The 24,745-nt window shown below is 39.4% G+C and overlaps 1 protein-coding gene across 1 annotated transcript in view; it reads right to left on the bottom strand.

Annotated features, from left to right (window-relative positions):
- Window positions 1-24,745, bottom strand: part of GIPC2 (GIPC PDZ domain containing family member 2) — an 86,621-nt gene that overhangs the window by 46,277 nt on the left and 15,599 nt on the right. Inside the window, exons 2-3 of the mRNA XM_082615680.1 lie at window positions 10,667-10,852; window positions 1,016-1,196 (exon numbers count right to left, since the gene is read on the bottom strand). Of these exons, the coding sequence (XP_082471806.1) occupies window positions 1,016-1,196; window positions 10,667-10,852 (367 nt within the window). The remainder of the gene's footprint in view (window positions 1-1,015; window positions 1,197-10,666; window positions 10,853-24,745) is intronic.

The raw sequence follows: 24,745 nt of genomic DNA, 5'->3' as shown, positions 1-24,745 counted from the left end.
GAACCACGGTATCTGCGGCAGTTGTTCCCAGAATGGTCCCTCCAGGAGCACTACTGGCATAAGGCATCCTTTTCTTACATCTTCTCAGAACTCTGTCACCCACAAGCAATACCACCTACACTGCATTTCTATTAAATGGCACAGAATCGCTTGGAAGCAGAGAAAGAAAGTGTTTCAATTTCGTATGGCTAGGATCTGCCCCTTACTTGCTTAGGGTGGGGAAATGTAATTGCCCAGACCCACTGCATTCACCCATCATTGTCATTAACTGCCCTGAGAAAAGCCATTAGAGACAAACTATAAGGAATATTTATGTTTTGTGAGCAAAGGAAAGAACATAAGGTGGGTGGAGTCACAGATGAGCAAGGGCAGGCTGAGAATGATTCTGCTGAAGATATTTTAACACTGATGAACACTAGGCCATCATTTGGCTTACTAAAATAGTTCTGGGTAGTGAGAGAGAAGCTGGCACATTTTCCTGTAGATGAGATAGCCCTGGGGGTTTGAACAGCAGTTGGAACACAGCTGCCATGGCTAAAACCAAGCAAGTACAGATGTCACACCAAAGTAGAAGCAATTTCATACCATTCCACACTTCCAAGTTCAAAATGCCAATGGAGGAAAAGTATTGAAGGAAGTCTTTAAAATAGACCAAATAACTACTTTAAATATCAATTCTGTGTGTAACTAAAATTTTTGCTGTTGAGGGCCATGAGTGACAGATACCACTGTTTAGAGAGCTCAGTCCAAAATCTCCCTGCTCGGCAAGATGAACGCAATACAAGGTGCTGTTCTTCGAGCTTGGAACAAATTGAGTCACTATACATGACACTTTATAACTCCTAAATGTCTTTTTAAGAAAATGTCCTAGGTAAACTTTTTCTCCTTCAATGGTTGTTTTCCTTATAAGTAGAGCTTATCTATCACTTCCTATGTTCTTAACTGATATACAAAAGCACATGGCACCATATTGCAGTACTCATTTCCCTGAGAAAGATAAGCCAAACCGACTTACCAAAGGCCTTCATAGGTTCTATTAACTTCAAGGTAAAGAGTTCCTCTTTTTTTAATTCCTTTAACTTCTTAGCAACTTCAAAGTGACGCCACCCAATGATAGTTTCTCCATTGATGGCTTCAATGTGATCCCCCACACAGATTGTTTTAACTGAGTCAACTACGCTGCCATCTTTAATTCTCTGAAAGAAAATGAAGGGTAATACTTAATATAAAATAGCACTGTGTAACATTACTTATCATGCTCTTGAGACATTACATACAATATACTGACATATCAACAAGGCAGTTTAATGTTCAGTTAAAGACAGAAGCCCAAACAACAAAGACAACCATCCTACTCCCAACCATTCTTCTTTATCATTCAGAATTCAGCTTCCATCACAGTTACCACCTCCTCTGAGTAGCTTTTCCTGACACCTCCCAGCCCACTCCAAGACTAGGTAATGTGCCACTCTCATGTCTCTGTAGTACTTTCTGCTACATAAGTTGAGGTCTAAGGTAGGTACTTTACATTTGCCATCTCAATTAATTTTAACAAACTTTATGAGAGTCTCATGTCTTGATCAGAAGATCAAGGAATTTCCCAAGTTCAACAAACCATACTGCAATTGTTCATTTATCTCTCAGTCTCCACTAATGAACTGTAATATCCTTGGGGACAGAGATGGTCTTCTTCACCACTGCCCTGTGCCTAGCACAACATCTGTACAGAAAAGTCCCTCCCTAAATGATTGTTGAATCATTTCAACATGAGGCCCATTACATCAGAATAAAGCTTGAGCTTTTTCTACCAGCTACAGCTTTTTAAACCTTAGTTACAAATGCAAGACAAGAATTGGTACAACCTTAGTTAAGAATATTGATACTTAAGAGACAGGTGTGGTTACCAATTGTGGAGCCAATGAGAAGGATGGTATACCATCGCTGTTCATTCGTGTATTTTAGGTGAAGAGAACTTAGGACCCAAGGAGAAACATCAAATTGGTCTTTCCTAACTCTATCATAGGTAAGTACAATACATCAGTAGTGCAGAGTTTCAAGATGAGGTGTAAGACTCCCTAACGTAATCCTAAGAATCCCTGAAAGGATTTTAGGGACAGAAGCTCCAGAAAACTCTGCACAGGTAACAGTCCCACAGAGGATGTACAAATTCTTCAACAGTGGTGAGGAACACGGCAAAATGCAGGCTACAGTCTGCCTCGGGCATCACAAATCCTTTGTGAGAATGACAGGCTGGAAATATTAGGGGCTGCTGCTATTGTGTAACTGAAGTGTGTGTATTCCCAATTTTGCCAGGTGGAGTAACAACATCTTCTGAGTCACCAGGGGATTGATTATTGCGTCCACGAGTTGAGAGACAAAACGATCTCAAGTACCCCAACATCTCCATAATACTGTCATAAGAAAAAACAAGTTGTAGAAGACTAACCTAGAAAGGTTGGGCATTTTTAATTTTTAAATTGTATTACAATATACCAAAATTTACAGTGGGTTTCTTTTTTACCCCCCAATTTTAAGAACACTGATATGTTCATTGTAATAACTGTTAACAGTCTTTATGCAAATGACACTATAATGCTTATTCACACGGAGATTACTGTCATTACAGGTAGTTAATTTTAAAGGAAAAAACCCAGAAATTTCACAATCTAAGTGAAAATGATTTTTTAGTAAGTCCATGTTTGACACATGAACTAGAGAAACAAACAAAGGTAACCACAACAAACCACTCAGTACAACTGGAGTTTCTAAACTGTCAAAGAAACATAAGTGAGATTAAACAAAAGACTAGAGTTTAAAGAAACAAAGCAAAAAAATTTAATATTCTGTCATCTAACCTTTCTTAAGTCACTAGAGAATATGAAAATCTATAACTCTGACTTTCTTAAATTTTATTCTAAGTTGTTTCTTGATACATTCTGAACCTATTTTTTCCTTTGATCAACTATACCATACAAATTTCAGTTCCACATGTTTTTAGTTTAAGACTTACTGTTGTAATTTTATTAAAAATAAGCACTATATAAAACTAAATGAAAGACTTTAAAGACATGTATGAATCTTACCAGTAAATTAAAGGGCAGAGTAACAGAAATCTAGGGTCACCAGGGCCTATGAGTAGCCACAGGTCACAAGAAAGGTGCCCAGAGAGAGGGAGGAAAGGCGGTTACCAGAAGTCAGCAGGTAGCAAGGTGAGAATCCAGGTGGGCAAGAGAAAAGTCAAAGCATATGTAATCATCAGGGCCAGTGGATAAGAATCTGGGATGAAGAGAGAGGAAAATCAACATAAGAAACTTGGAGAAGGGCACCATAAGGTGAACCAGATATAGAAGCAAAGTGGGAGACACTGATGATATATTTTGTGGGTGACCTGAGTCTTAGCTTCCTAAATAGATAGAATAAAGAATGAGGTAGCAACTGAAACAAGTTTCTGCAATTTAATATACTTTAATAATCATACCATAACTTGATATAGATTAGTAATATTGCTAAAAGTGTTACTCAGGCACAAAGGACCAGGAAGAAAAAAGAGGCATTAATTCTATATTTATATTTACTGAGTTACTTAATATCATTCTCTTCAATACTTAGAACTTTCTCTCATCTGGCTTTGGAGCTTGATGCTGCAAAATGTGAAGACAACATTAAATATTTTTTGGAAGGTAGGATTTACAATATTATTAAACTTAGAGTTTCCCAACCATTTCAGACTGTTATTATATATATTAACTTCTATTAATTCATCCCATATAGTTACAAAATTCTATCTTCTCATCACAAATCAGCAGAACTCTAGGGTGGCATCTCACCATCCTCAAAGTCTTAAGCATTGACTCAAGGTTGTTTGAGCCGACCCTGCCCACATGGTCAGCAACTCTGAGTCTCTGCTGCTGACCCTCCAAACACTGTCCCCAAACCTTGTTCATAATAATAAACATGCAGATAGCAATTGTAAATAGCTCTTTCATTTAGTCCTAACAGCCTGGGAGGGGAAATATTTAATATTCCTTTAGTGAATGAGGAAATCAAAGCACAGTGATGACATGGCTTAACCAAAATAACACAGCTAATAAATAAGAGAACTGGTTTTCAAAGAGAGGTGGTATAATTATGAGACATCATGCTCTTTCGTCAAAACACTCCCAATCAAACAGATCTAACTAACCCAAACATCTGGTTAAGAAAGAAAGAAAGTCTCATGAAGAATTCAAGATCTTCTGACTCAAGACCAGAGTTTGGGGTTGTAGTTATCCAAGACGATCTATCACCTTGATAATCATTTTACGATACATAAGTGTATCAAATCAATACATGGTACACCTTAAATTTACACCATGTTATATGTCAACTATACCTCAATAAAGCTGGAAAAAAGTGACCTATCACCTTTGAACTTTTTTTTTTTTTTTACAAACCCCACCCTCCTACTTTATTTTTTCTTACCTCTACTAAAGCAGTTCTTCATCTATATCATGGCCTCCAGATCTCAAATATTACCTCTTTTCTCAGATCACCACTTCTATTCTTGCTTTACATGCCTCTTCTCAGAGATCCTAGCTTCCGTCCCTGAACTGCCCCCGCACCCGCCCCCCGAGTCCCTTGACCTTGTACAATTATTAGTTCTGGATAAATAATCAAAATATTAGAAATATACTAGTACCATATTTCTCAAAGGATCATGCTAAAGTGTGATTTAGTTCTAGTAAAGTAAAAGTATCCCAAATCATACAGATTTCTATAAGAAGATATTCTGAAAATGACAGTTCTGTGGTTATTTATAAGTTACTTCAATTCTAAATCAACTTAGGTTTTCATTTCTTCATTGCATAGTATAAGCCCTTATTTTTATTTTGAATCTAAAAGTATTCTCTTCTGTTAAACTAGGGAACAGCAAACAACAGTTCATAGGTCAAATCTGGCCTACCACTTGTTTTTATATGCCCCATGAGTTATGAATGGTTTTACCTTTTTTAATGGTTGGGAAAAAATAAAAGAATATCTGTGACATGTGAAAATTATACAAAATTCAAATTACAGTGTCCATAAATAAGATTTTACTAAAAGACATCTATGCTCATAGTTTAAGTATTGTACATAACTTCTGTGCTACAACGTTGAGTTGAGTAGTTGCAACAAAGACTGTATGACCCTAAAATTTAATGAAGCCTAAAATATTCACTACCTGGCCCTTTATAGAAAATGTACGCCAACTCTGGTCTTGAACTATTTTAGGAATTTGTAGTTTGTTGTAAGTATACTCTGATTCTTCTGATTAAGTTATTTATATACATTTTCCTGGGAAATGTTAAGACTTGGGTACAGAATTTATAAATGTTTAAGTCTGCTGTCTTTCCACCTGAAGAGGCTTATCGGTGAGAACCATGCAGTACTAGTAAATACATTTCTCTGCCATCGATCTCATCTCCTAATTATGTGAGGATTTGTTGTTCTTGCTATTATTAAGGTATTAGCTATCAATTATAAGTACTATCAAACATTTCAGAGGTGTCATCAGTTTATACCCAAATAATCCTATAAAGTAGGGGCTAATATTCCATTTGAGAGAAGGCACAGAAATGACTTGTCCAAGGTCACACAGCAAGTAAATAAATGGTTGAAGCAAGACCAAAAGCAGGCCTGATTCTAAAGCCCATGGTCCTATACACCACACTGCACTGCCTTCCTAATCACGGACTCCTTCCTCCTCACCCTTGTCTGAATCCCCACTACACTGTCCTCTTACATCAACCTTCACTGACTTGCAGCCACTGCTAAAAGCATATCAAGTACTCATTTCAGCAGCACATACACTAAAATTGGAAGCATACAGAGAAGATTAGCATAGTCCCCAAACAAGGATGACATGCGAACTCTTGGAACATTACACTTTTTCTGCTTATCTTGGCAAAAAACACTGGAAGAGTGAGCCAGAAATTAACAAAATTGATTACTTTAAGGAGTGGGGAAAACAAGTAATGGGGATCACAGAAGGAGCAACATCTCTGAATACATCTTTTATTATAGTTTTAACTTTTGAAACCATTTTACATACTCAGAAAATAAAATCAACATGAGAGGAAAAACTCAAACTCAATTTGAAGAGAAGCAAATGGATTCAACAGTATTTCAAATGAATAAAAATCATGGGGTGGGGGAAGGAGGGGCAAGTGAGAACCTATTCCAAGTTAACTCCTGAAGAGAATACTTTGTGTACATACATTTAAAGACAAAAAATGCATAGGGGGCTTCCCTGGTGGCACAGTGGTTGAGAGTCTGCCTGCCGATGCAGGGGACACGGGTTCGTGCCCTGGTCCAGGAAGATCCCACATGCCGTGGAGCGGCTGGGCCTGTGAGCCATGGCTGCTGAGCCTGCATGTCCGGAGTCTGTGCTCCGCAACGGGAGAGGCCACAACAGTGAGAGGCCCGTGTACCGCAAAAAAAAAAAAAAAAAAAAAAAATGCATAGAAATCTTGAACTCTTAATAGATTTTTCAGAGTATGAATACAGCAATTCTGAAACTATTTTATGTATATTGTAGAACTAAGGAAATATTTCAATAATTTTGAGAGCAAATATTTTAGTGGGGAAGCCAAGGTAGAACCTTGTGGGGCAGGATTAGAATTGGAGGCATAATTATGAAATAATAATTCCTAAAATACACATTTTCTAACCCTTTCTGTGGTAACTGAAAGGACTTAGAAACACTGACATTCAGGTAGCAATGAATGCATGCAACCAGCTTCAGATCTTGATTTTGAAATACCCATCCTCGGTAAAAAAGAGAGCTCCCTGAAGAATGGTTGATTCCAAGCCTGGGAAAAAGAAGATAAAAGATGATCGTAGAACATCTTGTTGTACCAGAAAGGAAGGAATTGCTCAATAAAATAATGGGAGGCAGGTCAAAAGGATACAGGAGCCAGCTGAAAAGGACTCCTGCAGGACAAATCTCAGGAAACTGGAGCATCAAAATAAATGATGGTAATGGACCCACTGAATAAGAAATTGACAACTAATAAGGACCTACTGTATAGCACAGGGAACTCTACTCAGTACTCTGTAATGACCTACATGGGAAAAGAATCTAAAAAAGAGTAGATTTATGTATATGAATAACTGATTCACTTTGCTGTACAGCAAAAACTAACACAACATTGTATAATCAACTATACTCCAATAAAGATTAATTTAAAAATCACGTGTCCATTGCTAATAGATAATAAATAAGTGGAGTGCTTTATTATAATAGAATGTTTTTTAAAAATATATAGGAAATGATGGAATTAGAAAGACCGCCATTTTGCAACCATTAAAGACCGAGTCAGGCAAGACTCATCAATAGATGCTAAATTTGTGGGGTGCAACTAAGAGAACAAGATATATACATAATCTCAAAGTATCTCCCCACAAATTATTAATTACAGAGAAAAATATAACTTTGCAGTGAATAAGACTGGCAGTCACTACCTTACACAAGGGGAAAAATTAACATCATGAATAGTGAGACAAACCAATAAAATGCACCTTCTGAGGTACACTGAGGACACAACATCACTTATCTAATTTTCATGCCAAAAATGCATAATAACCGGTTTCATAACATAAAGAGACATCAGAAAAGTCCAAATTGAGGGATATTCTATAAAAGGCTGAGGAACTATTCTAGAGTAAAGATGACTAAAAAGACATGATAACTAAATGAAATACATGATCCTGTATTGGACTTATTCCAGGAAAAAAAATGCATTACTAGGACAACGGATAAAATTGCAATATGGACATTAGATTAGTTTGACAGTATTGTATTGCTGTTAGGTTTTCTGAATTTCATAACTGTACTGTAGGTATATTAAAGAGAATATCTTTGTTCTTAGAAACTACATTCTGAAGTATTACTGGATAAAGGGACATAATATATGCACTCCACTTTTTCCAATGGCTCAGGAAAAATTACATACATGTATATGTGTGTGTACATATACACACACATACATGTGTGTGTTTAAGAGAATAAAGCAAATGTGGCAAATGGTAAAACTTTTTTGAGTAAAGTGTATCATGTGAGTTCTTTGTTATTACACTCTTTCAATAAGTCCGAAATCATGCTCTCCACAGTTTTTAAAAAATCATATCAACCTTGTACACAGTATGATATTCATTTCTCTTCTAAGTTGAACTGTAAGTTGGAGGTTTGGCTTAGGCTCCACTTTCTCTTTGACACCATGTTCTCTGTCCCCACAGGGCTAGTGACTAGTAATCTGAGGCAGGCACATGTCTGAAGGGGCATAAAAAAATAGAAACACAAGCTCTGGACATTAGAGGCTAAGATCTAAAAAATCCATGCGTGTTTGCAAAACTTCCAAGCCCTTCCCTGCTGACATTAGAATGGCATTGCTCCATGTACCTCATGTCCTGAGCTTCCCCCAGATAATTCCACATGACTTTCCCAACTCACAGATTTTCCATTTGGTCACCCACTCAAACTTCAGCAGAGTCATATCTTTTGCAGAGCTAAAAATAGCCGTTCTATCAAGTGGGAAGTTAAATAAAGTACTATTTACAGTTAAGAAGATAACTTCCCTAAGGCTATTTTTTTCAATGATGACAATGCATCAGCAAATCAAGGATCTGGACCCAAAAAAGGCATGAAACTTTATCACTAATTCTAAGCTCAGTGGGTAGGATTGCCAGCTCTGGAGTCAGATCGCTTGCATTCAAATCCTGAATTTGTCCAGCTGCATAATTCTGGGCAAGCTGCTTAACCTTCCCAAACCTGTTTCTACATCTATAACAGTTGATAATAGTGCCTACCCAGAGATGAACCTCACAGACATGACGAGCAAAAGCCAGAAACAGCAGAGTACATAATACGTGATTCCACTTGCATGAAGTTCAAGAACAAGCAAAACTATGGTGATAGAGGTCAAAATAGTGGCTACCTTTGTGGGGGAAGGGTATTGACCGAGAAGGAGCACAAGGGAGCCTTCTGGGTGATGGAACTGAAATTTCCCTTACTCTGGGTGGTGTTTACACAGATCTGTAAACATTCATTAAAGGTGTACATCTGTTACGTCTCAACAAAAGAGTAATTAAAAAGAAAACATGATACCAAATGGAATTGTTTTGAGCATTAAATGAGAAAACGTATGCAAAGTGTCTAGTACCTGACAAGCATTCCATATAAGAGAGTGTTATTACAACTACTTATTACAGGGAATTCCCTGGTGGTCTAATGGTTAGGACTCGGCTCTTTCACTGCCGAGGGCCGGGGATTTCAAGGAACTAAGATCCCACAAGCTGTAATGCATGGCCAAAAAAAAAAAAAAAAAACAAAGAAACACAACTACTTATTACAATAATAGAATTGTTATTTAAGAGATGAATCTTTTCACCATTCCTCAGTTCTTAACAGTTTTTCACACCAAACTTCCTTCTTTTGCCTTTGCAGCTCTATATTGCTCTCTGTATTTAGATAAAGTAATTACAGTTGACCCTTGAACAATGCATGGGTTAAGGGTGCTAACCCTCCACGCAATGGAAAGTCCTGGTAAAAAATCCCACCGTGTGAACAGTTCCCCATATTCACAGTTCCACATCCAGAGATTCAACCAACCCTGGACTGCATTACACTGTAATATTTACTATCGAAAAAAATCTGAGTGGACTCACACAGTACAAACCTGTGTGGTTAAAGAGTCAACTGTATATGTTCAGATATTTTTGAAGAGCATTTTTTTTGTGTGTGGTACGCGGGCCTCTCACTGTTGTGGCCTCTCCCGTTGCGGAGCACAGGCTCCGGACGCGCAGGCTCAGCGACCATGGCTCACGGGCCCAGCCACTCCGCAGCATGAGGGATCATCCCGGACTGGGGCACGAACCCGTGTTCCCTGCATCGGCAGGCGGACTCTCAACCACTGTGCCACCAGGGAAGCCCATCGAAGGCCATTTTTTTAAAGTAAATAAGGTGGCCAAAAATATGTGCACTTGGAAATAACACAAAATCAATGGAAATCAGCATAGAAGTCACCACATGCTGACAAGCAACAGACCTACAAGAGCCCATGAGGATAAGTAGGCACCAGGGCCAGGCTTTCCTTTTCAGTAAATGCTAAATCCTAGCAGAAGTTTAATCTGAAGGAAAAAAAATCAAAAAAAAAATTCAAGGAAAGAGTAAACAAAAGAATGGTGTTGAGACTTCCCTGGTGGCGCAGTGGTTAGGAATCCGCCTGCCAATGCAGGTGACGCGGTTTGAGCCCTGGTCCAGGAAGATCCCACATGCCGCAGAGCAACTAAGCCCGCACACGGCAACTCCTGAAGCCCCTGCTCGCTGCAACAGAGAAGCCACCGCAATGAGAGGTCCGTGCAATGCAGCAAAGAGTAGCCCCTACTCGCCACAACTAGAGAAAGTCCACGCACAGCAACGAAGACCCAACCTAGCAAAAATAAATAAAATAAAATTAATTAATTAAAAAAAAAAGAATAGTGTCTTTGAAACATTTTTTAAAGGAAACATTACCAATCCATCCATCGCTGTCAAGTCAGCTCTCACTCCAAAGATCATTTCAAACTTTCTTTGACCTGGTAGATTTTCATATAATATAGATTATATGTTACCCTCAGTTAAGTCACACAGTTATTTTTTAAGACTTACCTTTATAAAAGCATAGCCAGCACCATTATCTGTAATGGTGAGACCAAGTGAATCCTCAGATTTATACACATTCACTTCTTTTTTGATCCCTTTCACATGGGCAAATATGAAATCTTCAAGACCTATCTGTGCTCCTAAGAGTTTTCCCATGTCAACTTTAGGTGTATTTAAAGTGCAATATAAGATCTGCAAAGAGAAAGAAATATTTTAGGTCAGTTTCCACCAGTAAAACATTCTGATCATTAGTTTATTTAACACTTGAGTGAAATAGTCCTCAATTTATGATGTAAGCAGTTATATCATTAACATTAGGTGATATGAACTGTTTCCTAGAGGCCAAGCTCTGTGTTAAGCAATTTATATCCATTATATTTAATACTCACAATAGCTTTATAAATACATTATCATCTCCATATTACCAATAAGAAAATCGAGACTTAATGAGAGTAAGCAATTTGTCTAAGGTCACAAAGACAGTACTTGTCAGAGCCAGGATTCAAGCTCAGGTCTCACCAACTTCATAGCGGTTTACACTCCTATGTTACTTGCCATTTACAATGCTGACATCGAAGGTTGTGTTCCCAAAGGTGGGGTCATGATATGTATACCACAATGAAAACATAGGCAAGACTATTTTGGAAAATTTGCTTTTTTAAATGAGAAAATTTTTATTTATTTTGCATTTTTGTGCTTAAGAAAGTAATTAATGAATGAGGTAGTAAAACAAAAATGTCTAAAACGGACCCTGACTAGTCCAATCCCTTGGCTTTTTTTAAAATAAATCTATTTATTTATTTATTCATTTTTGGCTGCATTGGGTCTTCGCTGCTGCACACGGTCTTTCTCTAGTTGCAGCGAGCGGGGGCTACTCTTTGTTGTGGTGCGTGGGCTTCTCACTGCAGTGGCTTCTCGTTGCGGAGCAGGGGCTCTAGGCGCACGGGCTTCAATAGTTGTGGCACGTGGGCTCAGTAACCGTGGCTCGCGGGTTCTAGAGCACAGGCTCAGTAGCTGTGGCGCACGGGCTTAGTTGCTCCCCGGCATGTGGGATCTTCCCGGACCAGGGCTCGAACCCGTGTTCCCTGCGTTGGCAGGCAGATTCTTAACCACTGCACCACCAGGGAAGTCCCAATCCCTTGGCTTTAAGAAAGGGGGAACTGAGGTCTGGAGAGGCTAAGGCAACTTGATCAAATTCACTTAATGGTAGAAACAGAAAGACGGAAATGGTGAGAAGTTGTGCGGAGGTTTTAAAGGGACTTTTACGTTTACCCAGTCTTTATTTGACCTAATTTTCCTTCAAAAATACAATTCATTTTACTAAAATCTGCAATGCTACTCTTAAGTTTGCCAACCATAATTTGGGTCATTTGTGAGGCTCAGATAAAAAATGGAAGAGGAGAAGGAGGGTTAAGAACATGCCACTGATTTCAAGATTAAGTCCGGGACTTCCTGGGTGGCACAGTGGATAGGAATCCGCCTGCCAATGCAGGGGACATGGGTCTAATTCCTGGTCCAGGAAGACCCCACATGCCAAGTGAAGCAACTAAGTCCATGTGCCACAACTACTGAGCCCAAGTGCCACAACTACTGAAGCCCATGTGCCTAGAGCCCGCGCTCCTCAACAAGAGAAGCCACCGCAAGGAGAAGCCTGCGCACTGCAACGAAGAGTAGCCCCCGCTCACCGCAACTAGAGAAAGCCCGCATGCAGAAACGAAGACCCAATGCAGCCAAAAATAAATAAAATTAAGTCTTAAATTTTTTTAAAAAAAGATTAAGTTCAATAAATAAATATTTATTGAGTACCTTCTACATACCAAACAAAACTTTCTTTCTTTTGGTGGTAGGGGTCCTCGGCAGTGAAAGCACAGAGTCCTAACCACTGGACCGCCAGGGAAATCCCTAATACAGGTTTTTCATACCAAAATGGCTAAATGAAAAATTTTACCTTTTGTTATCAAGTAACGTTTGCCAGAGATATAGTCAGCCTTTCCTCCATCCCTGAGACTTGCTTCAGCCCTCACTTCCAACCCTCTCCCAACCTCCCTGAGTTTCACACCATTCCTGATTCCCCTGGAACCTTGAGCTTTAATGCATCCATAAGCCTCTGGAAGTCCAGAAACTGTGCAATTACTACTTGTTAAATGGCTTTTTAAGCCCTATCAAAATATGTCTGGGGCTTCCCTGGTGGCGCAGTGGTTGAGAGTCCGCCTGCTGATGCAGGGGACACGGGTTCGTGCCCCAGTCCGGGAAGATCCCACGTGCCGCAGAGCAGCTGGGCCCCTGAGCCATGGCCGCTGAGCCTGTGCATCCGGAGCCTGTGCTCCGCAACGGGAGAGGCCACAACAGTGAGAGGCCCACGTACCACAAAAAAAAAAAAAAAAAAAAAAAGAAGTCTGAATTGGAACAGCTCTCCCTGCTCTACAGTTAGAGGTCCAGCATGGTTGGCAAAGCCCCTATCAAACCCCAGAGGTATACGAAAGGTACTAGTGATAAAGACAAGGAAGATGCCAAAGGGTACAGAAGAATTAACGCCTACAGGGAAGAACTACTGCCGCTGCCCTTTCCTCTTTTCACCCAGGTCTGTAGTGAGCTGTTCTAGCTGGTGGGCCTTTAACACAAAGGGTTGTTAACCTTTGTATCCCGGAGAAGACATAATATATTCGGCTTTATAGTTACTCTTTGCAAATACTCACTGGTGTTAAATTTCTATTATTCACGGGGGGCGGCGAGTCATTTAAGCCAATAATGGCTCCTATTTCTTATTCCAGTTGTGAAGTCAGTGGTATAATTAGTCCACTAACAAAAATCATTAATCATGGTTAGTCAGGGGGAGGTAGTATGCATAGAAAACAGCTTTTCTGGCTTCCTTTCTCAAAAAGATGGAAAGTGAGTAGAACAGTTTTCTTCTTGTCGTTTTTTCCCATGAAAATCTGTTAATGATGCTCATAGTGGATCCCAACCACCACTAATAAGCAACTTACCAAGTAGACCGATGATCTTATTTGCAAAGCAGAAATGGAGCCACAGACGTAGGGATCAAACGTTTGGATACCAACGGAGAAGGCGAGGGGATGAATTGGGAGACTGGGATTGACATATATACACTATTGATACTATGTATAAAATAGATAACTAATGAGAACCTCCTGTATAGCACAGGGAACTCTACTCAATGCTCTGTGGTGACCTAAATGGGAAGGAAATCCAAAAAAGAGGGGATATATATGTATACGTATAGCCAATTCACTTTGCTGTACAGTAGAAACTAACACAATATTGTAAAGCAATTATACTCCAATAAAAATTAATTTATAAAAAAGCAACTTACCAAGTAGACAGGAAATAAAACATTAAAACATAATGATGAGAAAACAGGGTAGGGGAAAAAGCCCCAAACAGGAAACCCCACACAAACTGAACTTCTAGCTACTACTAAGCTACTTCCTTTATTTCAACCTTTTCACATGCTTCACTACAGAGCAAATATAAGATTTCCTGTAGATATAACCCTTTCCCACTGTGCTTCCTCCTCTGCAGAATAACGTTCCACTCTGGGCAGCCAGAAGTTGGCAGCCAAGGCATCGGGATTTCTTTCCTGGAAGGAGTAGAGCCATGGAATAGAGCTCCACAGAAAGCTGTGTTGAAAACCGGCAGAAATGTAACGGTCCCTGGGAGGTGGAGTAAGAGCCCTCTGTAGCAGCAGGTAACTAAAGTTCCGCGACTTCAGATCAGCTCCTCAAGGGAGGATAAAAACCTATCACTTGGGGCTTCCCTGGTGGCGCAGTGGTTGGGAGTCTGCCTGCTAATGCAGGGGACACGGGTTCGAGCCCTGGTCCGGGAAGATCCCACATGCCGCGGAGCGACTGTGCCCGTGAGCCACAACTACTGAGCATGCGCGTCTGGAGCCTGTGCTCCGCAACAAGAGAGGCCACGACAGTGAGAGTCCCGTGCACCGCAATGAAGACTGGCCCCCACTTGCCACAACTAGAGAAAGCCCTTGCACAGAAACGAAGACCCAACACAGCCAAAAATAAATAAATTAATTAATTAATTTAAAAAGAAGGCTCAACATTTAAAAAAAAAAAAAAAACTATCACTCACACGATCTCAATGCCCAGCCGTTAGCAAATACATCTGTATGTCATAAAGTCTAGAGATTCAAATACTCCTCGTAGATACTGCATTTTGAACTGAAAAATAAGAAATGCTTTCTAAATGCTGCAAAGTTCGTGTTCATTCATCTACTCACAATCATCTATTGGACACGTGCTTTTTGTCAGGTTCTGTGCTGCACGCTGGATGTACAAAGATGACTAGGACCAGTCCTCATATACAAGGAACTCCCAGGCTGGTAGATGCTCCACTGAGGTACAGTGGGGCAACATAACGCAATTGTAATATAACAGTCCTGGATACTTAAACCAAAAAGGAACCGCAAATACATATCATGAAGCTTCCGACCTCCATTCATACATTTTCTTCAATCCAAAATCTAAAAGGCCTGCCCGCCCACTCCCAACTCTACCCCCATGCTCTTGTCTTTTGAGACTCTGCAGGAATGTGGCTGCCCGGGTGGAATCACTCTTTCCACTTCACTCACAACGTTTAAATCTAGCACCTCATTCGAGTGTCTGAGTCACCTTGCCTTCAACTCCAATTGGTGTAACATGTATTTGTCATCCTCACTCAGAGAGGCGAGATCTCAGTCATCTTTCTCCTACAATGTCTAACACAGTGCGCTGCTTGGTTTATATCTGAATGTCACTGCACATTCACTTACCTCGTTTAATAAAACCTACCTGTGTACTAGGTTTTATTAACCTCATTTTGTGGATGAGAAAATTATGACTTCATCCAATTATCACAGCTAATAAATGTTTAATGTTAAAAGAAAGAAAAAACAATACAAGAAAAGAAACACTGAAGTGGTTATATAATCAATGTTCCTCTAACAAATACTTGGTTACAGAGATATACTAGAGAAAAGATATACGAGATAAAAGTAGTACGACATAGTACTTAACGTCATTTTTTATACTCTCTGGTGCACAAACTAAATCAAAAGAAAGTAAACTCAGGGTAAGGTAGCATATAAGGAAAATTATCCATCCATTAGATATACCTTTCTGATGTTTTTTCATTGTAAAATGAAATCCTTAACATCTTCTGGGGTATCTATATTTGATGCTTTACCACTATCATTGTCAATGTTCATAAGATTGATGGAGTTCTTATGACTATTCCACTTTCTAGAGCAGTACTACTCAATATAAATGTAACACAAGCTACATAATTTTAAATTTTCTAAAAATCACATTAACAAAAGATATAGGTGAAACTAATCTAATTTCCTCATATAATCCCATATATCCAAAATATCATTTCAACATATAATCAATTATTTTTAAAATGAAATTGAGAGTTTACATTTTTATTAAGTTGTTTTTTTCCCAATCGCCCGATTCAGCACACCACCACCCCCCACCACCACCACCACCACCCCCGCCGCTTTCCCCACTTGGTGTCCATATGTTTGTCCTCTACATCTGTGTCTCAATTTCCGTCCTGCAAACCGGTTCATCTGTACCGTTTTTCTAGGTTCTACATATATACATTAATATACGATATTTGTTTTTCTCTTTCTGACTTACTTCACTCTGTATGACAGTCTCTAGATCCATCCACATCTCTACAAATGACCCAATTTTGTGCCTTTTTATGGCTGAGCAATATTCCATTATATACATGTACCACATCTTCTTTATTCATTCATCTGTCGATGGGCATTTAGGTTGCTTCCATGACCTGGCTATTATAAATAGTGCTGCAATGAACATTGGGGTGCATGTGTCTTTTTGAATTATGGTTTTCTCAGGGTATATGCCCAGTAGTGGGATTGCTGGGTCATATGGTAATTCTATTTTTAGTTTTTTAAGGAACCTCCATACTGTTCTCCGTAGTGGTTGTATCAGTTTACATTCCCACCAACAGTGCAAGAGTGTTCCCTTTTCTCCACACCCTCTCCAGCATTTGTTGTTGTTTTTAAGATCTGGTGTATATTTACCCTTGCATTTTATCTCAATTTGGACTAGTGACACTTAAAGTGCTCAATATCTATATTTGGCTAGCAGCTACCATATTAGGCAGCTCTGTTCTAGAATCCCATGTCTTTAACAATTTTATACTTTGTATTTTTCCCATCTCCATATAACTATACATGTCATTCCCTCGGCCAAAAATGCCATAGCTTAAACTCAACTTCTAAACCCAGTCATATATGTCAAAATCTTCCGCATCCAATAAAGTCTAGCTAAACTACATTTTCTAATAACACCCTAAGCTAATGTTATTCCTTCACCTTCTATATACCTATTAAATTTCATACATTTGTTGTGGAACTTACCATGTGCTGCTTTGTAAACTTTTAGCAGGTAAGGATTCATCTTATTGTCATATTTGTCTTATTGCGTGCCTGTCACCATGATTTATAGGAGATGTGGTTTAATGAAAGGAGAAAGCTATTGCCCTTTGGAGCCAAATTTGTTATTGTGCTGGACCTCAATATCTACAGTACCATTCCCCTTCCCCCTCAAGTTTCATTCCTCATTTTAAGCCATATGGTAGCTTGGGTAGGAGTGACCCATCCTCAGTTCCATCAGAAATGAATCGTAGTTAGGTTTAAATCAGTTAATGACTAATTCATAATCCAACTTAGGCCAATAACATACAAGAAAGAATTTGTTGGGGTTTCTGGGGAAGGAATCTTCTTTTCCACAGAAGCTCCTAGAAAGGTGTCTCTATTCCTTGATGTGAAGTCTAACTACTGCAGCTGTCACTTCAACATTAGAAGACTGACCCTGGGGACAAAGCTGGCACATGGAGAAGGGCAGGGCCTCTAGATCCAGCCTCACCTAAAGACAGTCAGTAATGGACACTGGAAGTTGTCCACCCCTTTCACCTCCTAAGGTAATCTTCCGATATCAGGTAGCTATCCTTCGTGTGTGCTTTGGAGGAAAATGATTCACCTCCTGTGTTACAGGCATAAGGCTTAGACTGGTAGAAGTGGTGATTTTAGGAGTAAGCATGTGGCCTGGTTCTGGCCAACAAGACATGGGAGGAAGATGTCCAGGAAGCCTCAGGGAAGTATTTTTTCATTCCTAAGAAACAAACACAGTAAAAGACAATCCCCTCTTCCCATGGACGTTCCCTTACCTGTATGCGATCTAGAAACTTCCACCACCACCTTACTACCAATGCAGGAAGAGATCAATGCCAAGAACGCAGAGATTTCAAGTGAACCTAGGTCCCTGACGTTGGTGAGTTGCTCTGTTAACCAGCTCTGGAACCCACTATGCCTCTTTTATGTAAAATAGAAAGTTATTTGTCTTAGGCAGTTGAACTAGCGCTGTGTTACTTGAAGCTGAAAACATCCTATCTGATACACAGCCCTATCCCAGAATGTTTAGTTACACAAGCCAATAATTTTACCAACCCATTGTGGGTTGGATTTTCTGTTGCTTTCAACTAACAGATTTCTAACTGATAGAATCATTATCCTTTGTATCTTCATAATTCACAGGGGGGTTTTGTTTTGGTTTTGGCCACACCCCACAGCTTGTGGGACCTCAGTTCCCAGACCAGGGACTAAACCCAGGCCACGGCAGTGAAAGCGCCAAATCCTAACCACTAGACCACCAGGGGACTCCCCATAATTCACAGTTTAAAAGTTCTTTCTACCTACTGTCTCATTTTATCCTTAAAAAAAAAAAAAAAAAAAAGACAACTCTGAGGTCTATGGTGAACCATGTTTCCTTTAATGCACTGAAATGATATGCATTCTTATCCTAATTTCATATCCTATCAAAAATTTCAAGCATAAAGGAAAGCTCCCTTCAGTATCAGCAAAATGGATATCTAGAGAGGAGCTATGTTATACTTGTAATGGTTGTGAAAAAGAAAGAAAAATAGAAGTAAAGGAAAAAAAAAAAAAAGAAAAAAAAAAGAAGTAAAGGAAAGAAGGAAACAATGGGTTAAGAGGTAAGAGACCTGGATCTAGTCCCAACTCTGTACTCTCAGTGAGCTCAGTCATTTGACCTCCTTGGTCTTCATATACATCCTGGCATTAGTAAAGCTTGGTCTATATCACACAGCTGTTACTAAAACTCAATAAGAGACTATACATAAAAGTGTTTTTTAAACTAAAAAGCTCTAAAGGTTATTATTAGTATTATTCCTGGAATACAGGTGCTTCTTGAATAATATTTACACCTATGCTTGACAGCTTAAATTGCATTACTTTTCCTGAAAATTAGATTTTGCTCCTTTTTAATGTCATAACCAAGATGGATTTCATGTTCCCCCATAAATTACATTATCCTTCAACTTTTTTTGTTGAGTATAACTCATGACCATATTCTTACCATGCATTTATATTTCAATAGCTATTTTTCAGTTCTCATCACACGGTTATGATTATTCACCCCAGAAACTCAATATGGCTAGGATGATAGGATGATAAGAGTCTGAACTACTGTATAGAGCCATTAATATAAATTAATATTACTTTTTCTCTGATGGCACCATTATATATTCCACGAGTGTGCTAGGTGAATAGGGTTAAATAAATCATTTGTCATTAGTGTTTCAAAAGATATTCTAGCCCACAAACAGGTTGCAAATCTCTCCAAAAACACATCAAATTCATTTTTAAAACTCCAGGAAGTCCACTTCCAACCTTTTGTTTAATGCTTTCCTTAAACAGGAACTGAGTTGACCCAAGATTCCACATGTTCCAAAGATCTCTGGAAGAAATTATGGGCTTGTGTGGCTCGCATTACAGTATTTGGAATGTGATTTTAAATATAAGCAACTAAGGACTTCCCTGGTGGTGCAGTGGTTAAGAATCCACCTACCAATGCAGGTGACACGAATTCGAGACCTGGTCCAGGAAGATCCCACATGCTTCGGAGCAACTAAGCCCATGCGCCACAACTACTGAGCCTGCACTCTAGAACCCATGAGCCACAACCACTGAGCTCGCGTGCCACAACTACTGAAGCCCGCGTGCCGAGAGCCCGTGCTCCGCAACAAGAGAAACCACCACAACGAGAAGCCTGCGCACCACATCAAAGAGTAGCCCCAGCTCACCCCAACTAGAGAAAGCCCACACGCAGCAACAAAGACCCAACGCAGCCAAAAATTAATTAATTAATTAATTTTTAAAAATAAATATAAGCAACTAGAACAGTTATCTCCTGTGGTTATCTAAAATAACAGTGTTACTAAATATTTTAATACAACTACTTTCCTACATCTCAATCTACCAAGAACCTTGCTAACTCTTTATATTTTTCTAAAATAAGCATTATAGAAATATTAATGTCATTATAGAAAATAAAGACGAGAAACTGGATAATAATAAACATAGTAATTAACTAAACCATACTTTCATCAGGAGTTAATACCACCATCTTTATACACAAGAATACCACTTGGATTATGTTTTCTTTGTTAATGACCAAGGCCCTATCTGGGTTATTCTTATTATCTAAGCCTCACAGACTGTTTCTCAAAAAGGGAAAAAAGATTTTACTTCCGTATAGTTAATTGCCCTTAAAATAGCAGGAATTAAGAACAACCTGAAACTAAGAATAATTACTGAGGAGAAAAGATCACCCACTTACCCTGAGTGCTTGAACAGAAGGAATTAATTCTAGGCAAGCCAGAGTGACAGAATTATGTTACTCAAAACTCTTCCCAAAAGCTGAGAGTCTTATCCTACATGATTCCCCCAAATATATGGTAGATGTGTTGTATAAAGGAAGTTCTAGAACTCAAACAATTCTTCAATGACATTCATGAAATGAGACACCTGTTCATCCCTCTCAGCTCTACACAGTTTGGAGACTGGGTCCCACTTCTATTAGAGCACTGTAAAAGTGAAGGAACTGGGGAGATAAAGGTCTGGAAGAACAAAAATAAAATAAAAATTAAGGTCTCATGAACGTTAATTGATCACTTATGTGTACAAGGTATTTTCACATACTACCTCATTTAATCCTACAACAATTCTATGTGACATTTATTACTATACCCATATACTATACAGATTAGAACATAAAGATTTAAAGAGATAAAATAGTTTGTGATTAAGTAGTTTTTGGTGCTAATATAACTCCAACCCTGGTTGTCCAGTTCCAAGCTCTTTCCCCTACAGTTGCCTCTCTGACGTAATATCTACATAGAGACATCCAAGTTACTGATCACTTCCTAAAGCATTAGCTCAGCTAATCCATGTGCATCAGGTCATGAGGACAAGCATCACTACATGCTGTGTAGAAGAGAAAACCAGCTCAAACCCCCTTACATGATTTGTCTAAGGTCACATAGCTAGTGAATGACAGACAAAACTGGAATTCAGACTTTTGGGCTTTCTCTAACCCCATGATACCATAGCTGTGATGTAAATATAAATTTGGCTTTAAACGTAAAACCCCTAGAAGGCAGAGACTACAAAGTTTTTGCTCTATATGGAGCCAAATACACTGTTTATTTATTAAACCACCCACTTCTTAAATGGAGTGAAGACAGCTTACAAAAAGGAGCTATTTGTAATTGGACTTGAAAAGTCAGATGTAAGACTTCTCTGGTGGTGCAGTGGGTGCAGTGGTTAAGAATTCGTCTGCCAACGCAGGGGACACAGGTTTGATGCCTGGTCCGGGAAGATCCCACATGCCGCAGAGCAACTAAGCCCGTGCGCCACAAGTACTGAGCCTGAGCTCTAGAGCCCACAAGCCACAACTACTGAGCCCATGCACCACAACTACTGAAGCCCACACGCCTAGAGAAGCCACCGCAATGAGAAGCCTGCACAACGAAGAGTAGCTCCCGCTCGCCGCAACTAGAGAAAGCCTGCACACAGCAACAAAGACCCAACACAGCCAAAAATTAAATAAATAAATAAATTTAAAATTTAAAAAATTTTAAAGTCAAATGTATTAGGTGGTTAGTAAATATCAAAATATTAATACATTGTTTAATTTGATTTACTGTAAATAAGTAATTTTAAATGATTTCTTCCACTTAATTTTAAAACTGACCATAATCCAAAGAAATGAATGTAACAAAACACAGACATTTAAGATCTCATGCCTATTATTTTCCCAGTATAACACATGTAACAAATTTCTAAGATTTGTTTTTTTAAATATACATTATTTTATAAATCCAGTGCCTTTGCCTTCACCTTGTCAATGGCTACAGTCATCTAGAAAAAAAGTTTCAGTTTGGAAAAGATATAAAATTGGCAACAAGACAGATATTTAGAAACCTGATACTGTATGCTCTATTTAGACCTTCATGAGGATATTGTACAAAGCCCTGCCTTGGAACTATGTAGAACTTTCTATAAATGATTCACTTCTAAATTAGCTGTCCTGGGTCAGCAGTGGCAAGTCTTAAATAAAAGGTGAATCATCCTTTGTACTGTTCCTTCCCTGGTACAATCACATTTTTTCCCAGTGTTTTTAATGGGCAAAATAATGTGACAAAAATAATTTTATCCCCTCCTCCAAAATCAAATCACATTTTTTCATCTACCAAATGACTTCCCAGAGTAACAGAAAGAACGTTTTCCTTTGTTAATGAAATCTAATCAAAGCAACTATGTAACAAAGAAAGGCGATCTCAAAGCAATTCTTGAAACAGGAAAAGGTTAGAAGAATAGAGATAGGTTTTAGTCTTGCTTTTGTGGACATTACACCGACACTAACCCAAGGAGTAAGATAAATCAAATGTGTGTAGCTATATATATCCATCCTCTTCCAAACTATGCTTCAGGTCAGAGGAGATATCTGAGCTTTAGCCTGGTCTAATAATGCTGCAAGGTTACATGCCAATTTGAAAGACATCATAAATCACTGCCATTCCCCTTGTCAGGTGCTGTCCCAAATTTTCCAGGTTTCTAAACTACTTATCTTCTTCTTTTTTTTTTTAAACCACTTATCTTCTTAAAAGCCTCCTCTTATTTGACACTTAAGATGGAAGAGAACCTCAAAAGGGAAGGAGAAACTCGATATAACAGGAGACATTTTACATCCAAGAATGCAGTAGAGTGGTTCGTGAGACATAACATTATAAATTATAATTATTAGTAAAGAGACCTCTGATTAAACTTTCCAGTTTACCAAATATACAAATATAAATTATATATTTTTTAAAAAGCCATTAGATCCCCAAAGGGTCCTTAAACAAAAATTTAAAATTTGTTTGGCAGAATGCTCATGTAGCAAGAACCCTGTTCATATTAACCAGGAAGCAGACTTATTCTAACCCTTACAATGAAATGTCTACAAGGTATGTGATATTTAAAATCTACCCAAATGGCACAACATTGTAAATGAATTATATTTCAATAACTAACTAAATAAAAGCTACCCAAATAAATCATGAAAAATTGGAAAGCAAGCATGGGGAGCCACTCAAGGGTCAAGACGGGAGTGATGCAGGAAGGTGGTCTCTTCCTTCCTATTCCCCAGAACAGAAATTCTGACAGAAAGATATGAGCACTTTATGAAGAAAATGGGTCATGCAAGAAACTGTCAACAACTTGAGGGAGTGAAAGATTGCAATTGATTTTTATTCTAAACTAGGACACCTGAAAGACATTAGAAAAACATAGTGCAGAGTGACAGGGCAAGAGGGGACAAAGGAAAATGTACTACAGGGTTCCCTAGATGAGAGGTGACAAAGGGTTGGGGTGAGGGAGTGGAGGCAAACTCAGTGACCGCCTTAGACCCTTATTGATTAGAAAGTCTGAGAAGCATAGAAAAGTTCACCCATGGGTGGGGCTGGTGTGACACAAGGGAGGTTAGTAAGTCTGGAGACTGTGAAGATTCTTCTAGGTTCAGGTTGCTCAATTTCAAGCCACCTCCCACCCCAGGGATAGACAGCTCCAAGAACAGAGACCAGGAAGACACGGAGAGGAGCTGCCAGGAATAGAATCCTGTCACAGAATCGGAGACACTTAGTCACAGCCCTGGCTGAGAGCCTCTCACCTTTGCTCCCAGGGGTTTATGACCAGCTCAGGCTCCCCACTCTCCCAAGCAGCTTCTTCCCACCCTCTGCTTGCCAACATTCCTGCCCTTCCTGCATGTAGGACTCCTGCGGCTGGAGCAGACAGAGCAGTTAGAGAAGAGGGGAGGAGGACCCAGCAGTGTCAGGAAGCTTCCCGAAGAAGCTGGCAGGGCTCCATCCTCACTCCCAAGAATGTGTCACCAAGCCAGAGCCAGGACGAGGAGTACCAGCATCTCCTGGCTCCAGGCTTAGAGCTGACACTGTGCCTTCACTACCTGCTTCTATTTTTATGCCCACACCCTCCTCTCCCCACCCCCTCCCCAAATGCCTACCATTCAAAACCTTCCTTACTGCCTAGGAAACTGGCTTGTGTGTGGTAGGTGCTTAATTAGCAAATGTATGATAAACTTTCTCACATCGCATTTTTTTTTCTCCTTTTCTATAATTAGAGGGACTCTGGATCCTAGTTTACCGCTGCTGTCCCAGAGTGATTATTACAACTTTCCTTTTCACTCTGTGAAGTGTCTGGGTAGGAAATATAAGTTACATAGCCATCTATTTTTAATGCTTCTTCTATTAAGCAGATCAAATAAGCATGTTCCCTTTTCAGGATGATAAGACTAGACAACATGGGATAAAAGGGAAAACATGATTTGCATGTTGAGGAAAGGCAGTGGTAGAGTTCTTCCTCTATCCCTTAGCATGTAAGTAATCTTCCCCAGAAGCTTCTTGGAAGTCAGTGTCTGTGACTTGAGCACAATTAAGAATCTAGGAGGGACTTCCCTCGTGGTGCAGTGGTTGGGAATCCTCCTGCCAGTGCAGGAGACATGGGTTCGAGCCCTGGTTCGGGAGGATTCCACATGCCGCAGAGCAACTAAGCCCGTGTGCCACAACTACTGAGCCTGTGCTCTGGAGCCCGTAAGCCACAACTACTGAAGCCCGCGTGCCTGGAGCCTGTGCTCCACCACGAGACAGGCCACCGCAATGAGAAGCCTGTGCACCACAATG

The sequence above is a fragment of the Mesoplodon mirus genome (assembly GCF_964341445.2).
Source record: "Mesoplodon mirus genome assembly, chromosome: 3".
Lineage (NCBI taxonomy): Eukaryota > Metazoa > Chordata > Mammalia > Artiodactyla > Ziphiidae > Mesoplodon > Mesoplodon mirus.
The sequence above is the reverse complement of the archived record's forward strand: the minus strand, read 5'-3'. Positions and strand labels throughout refer to the sequence as shown.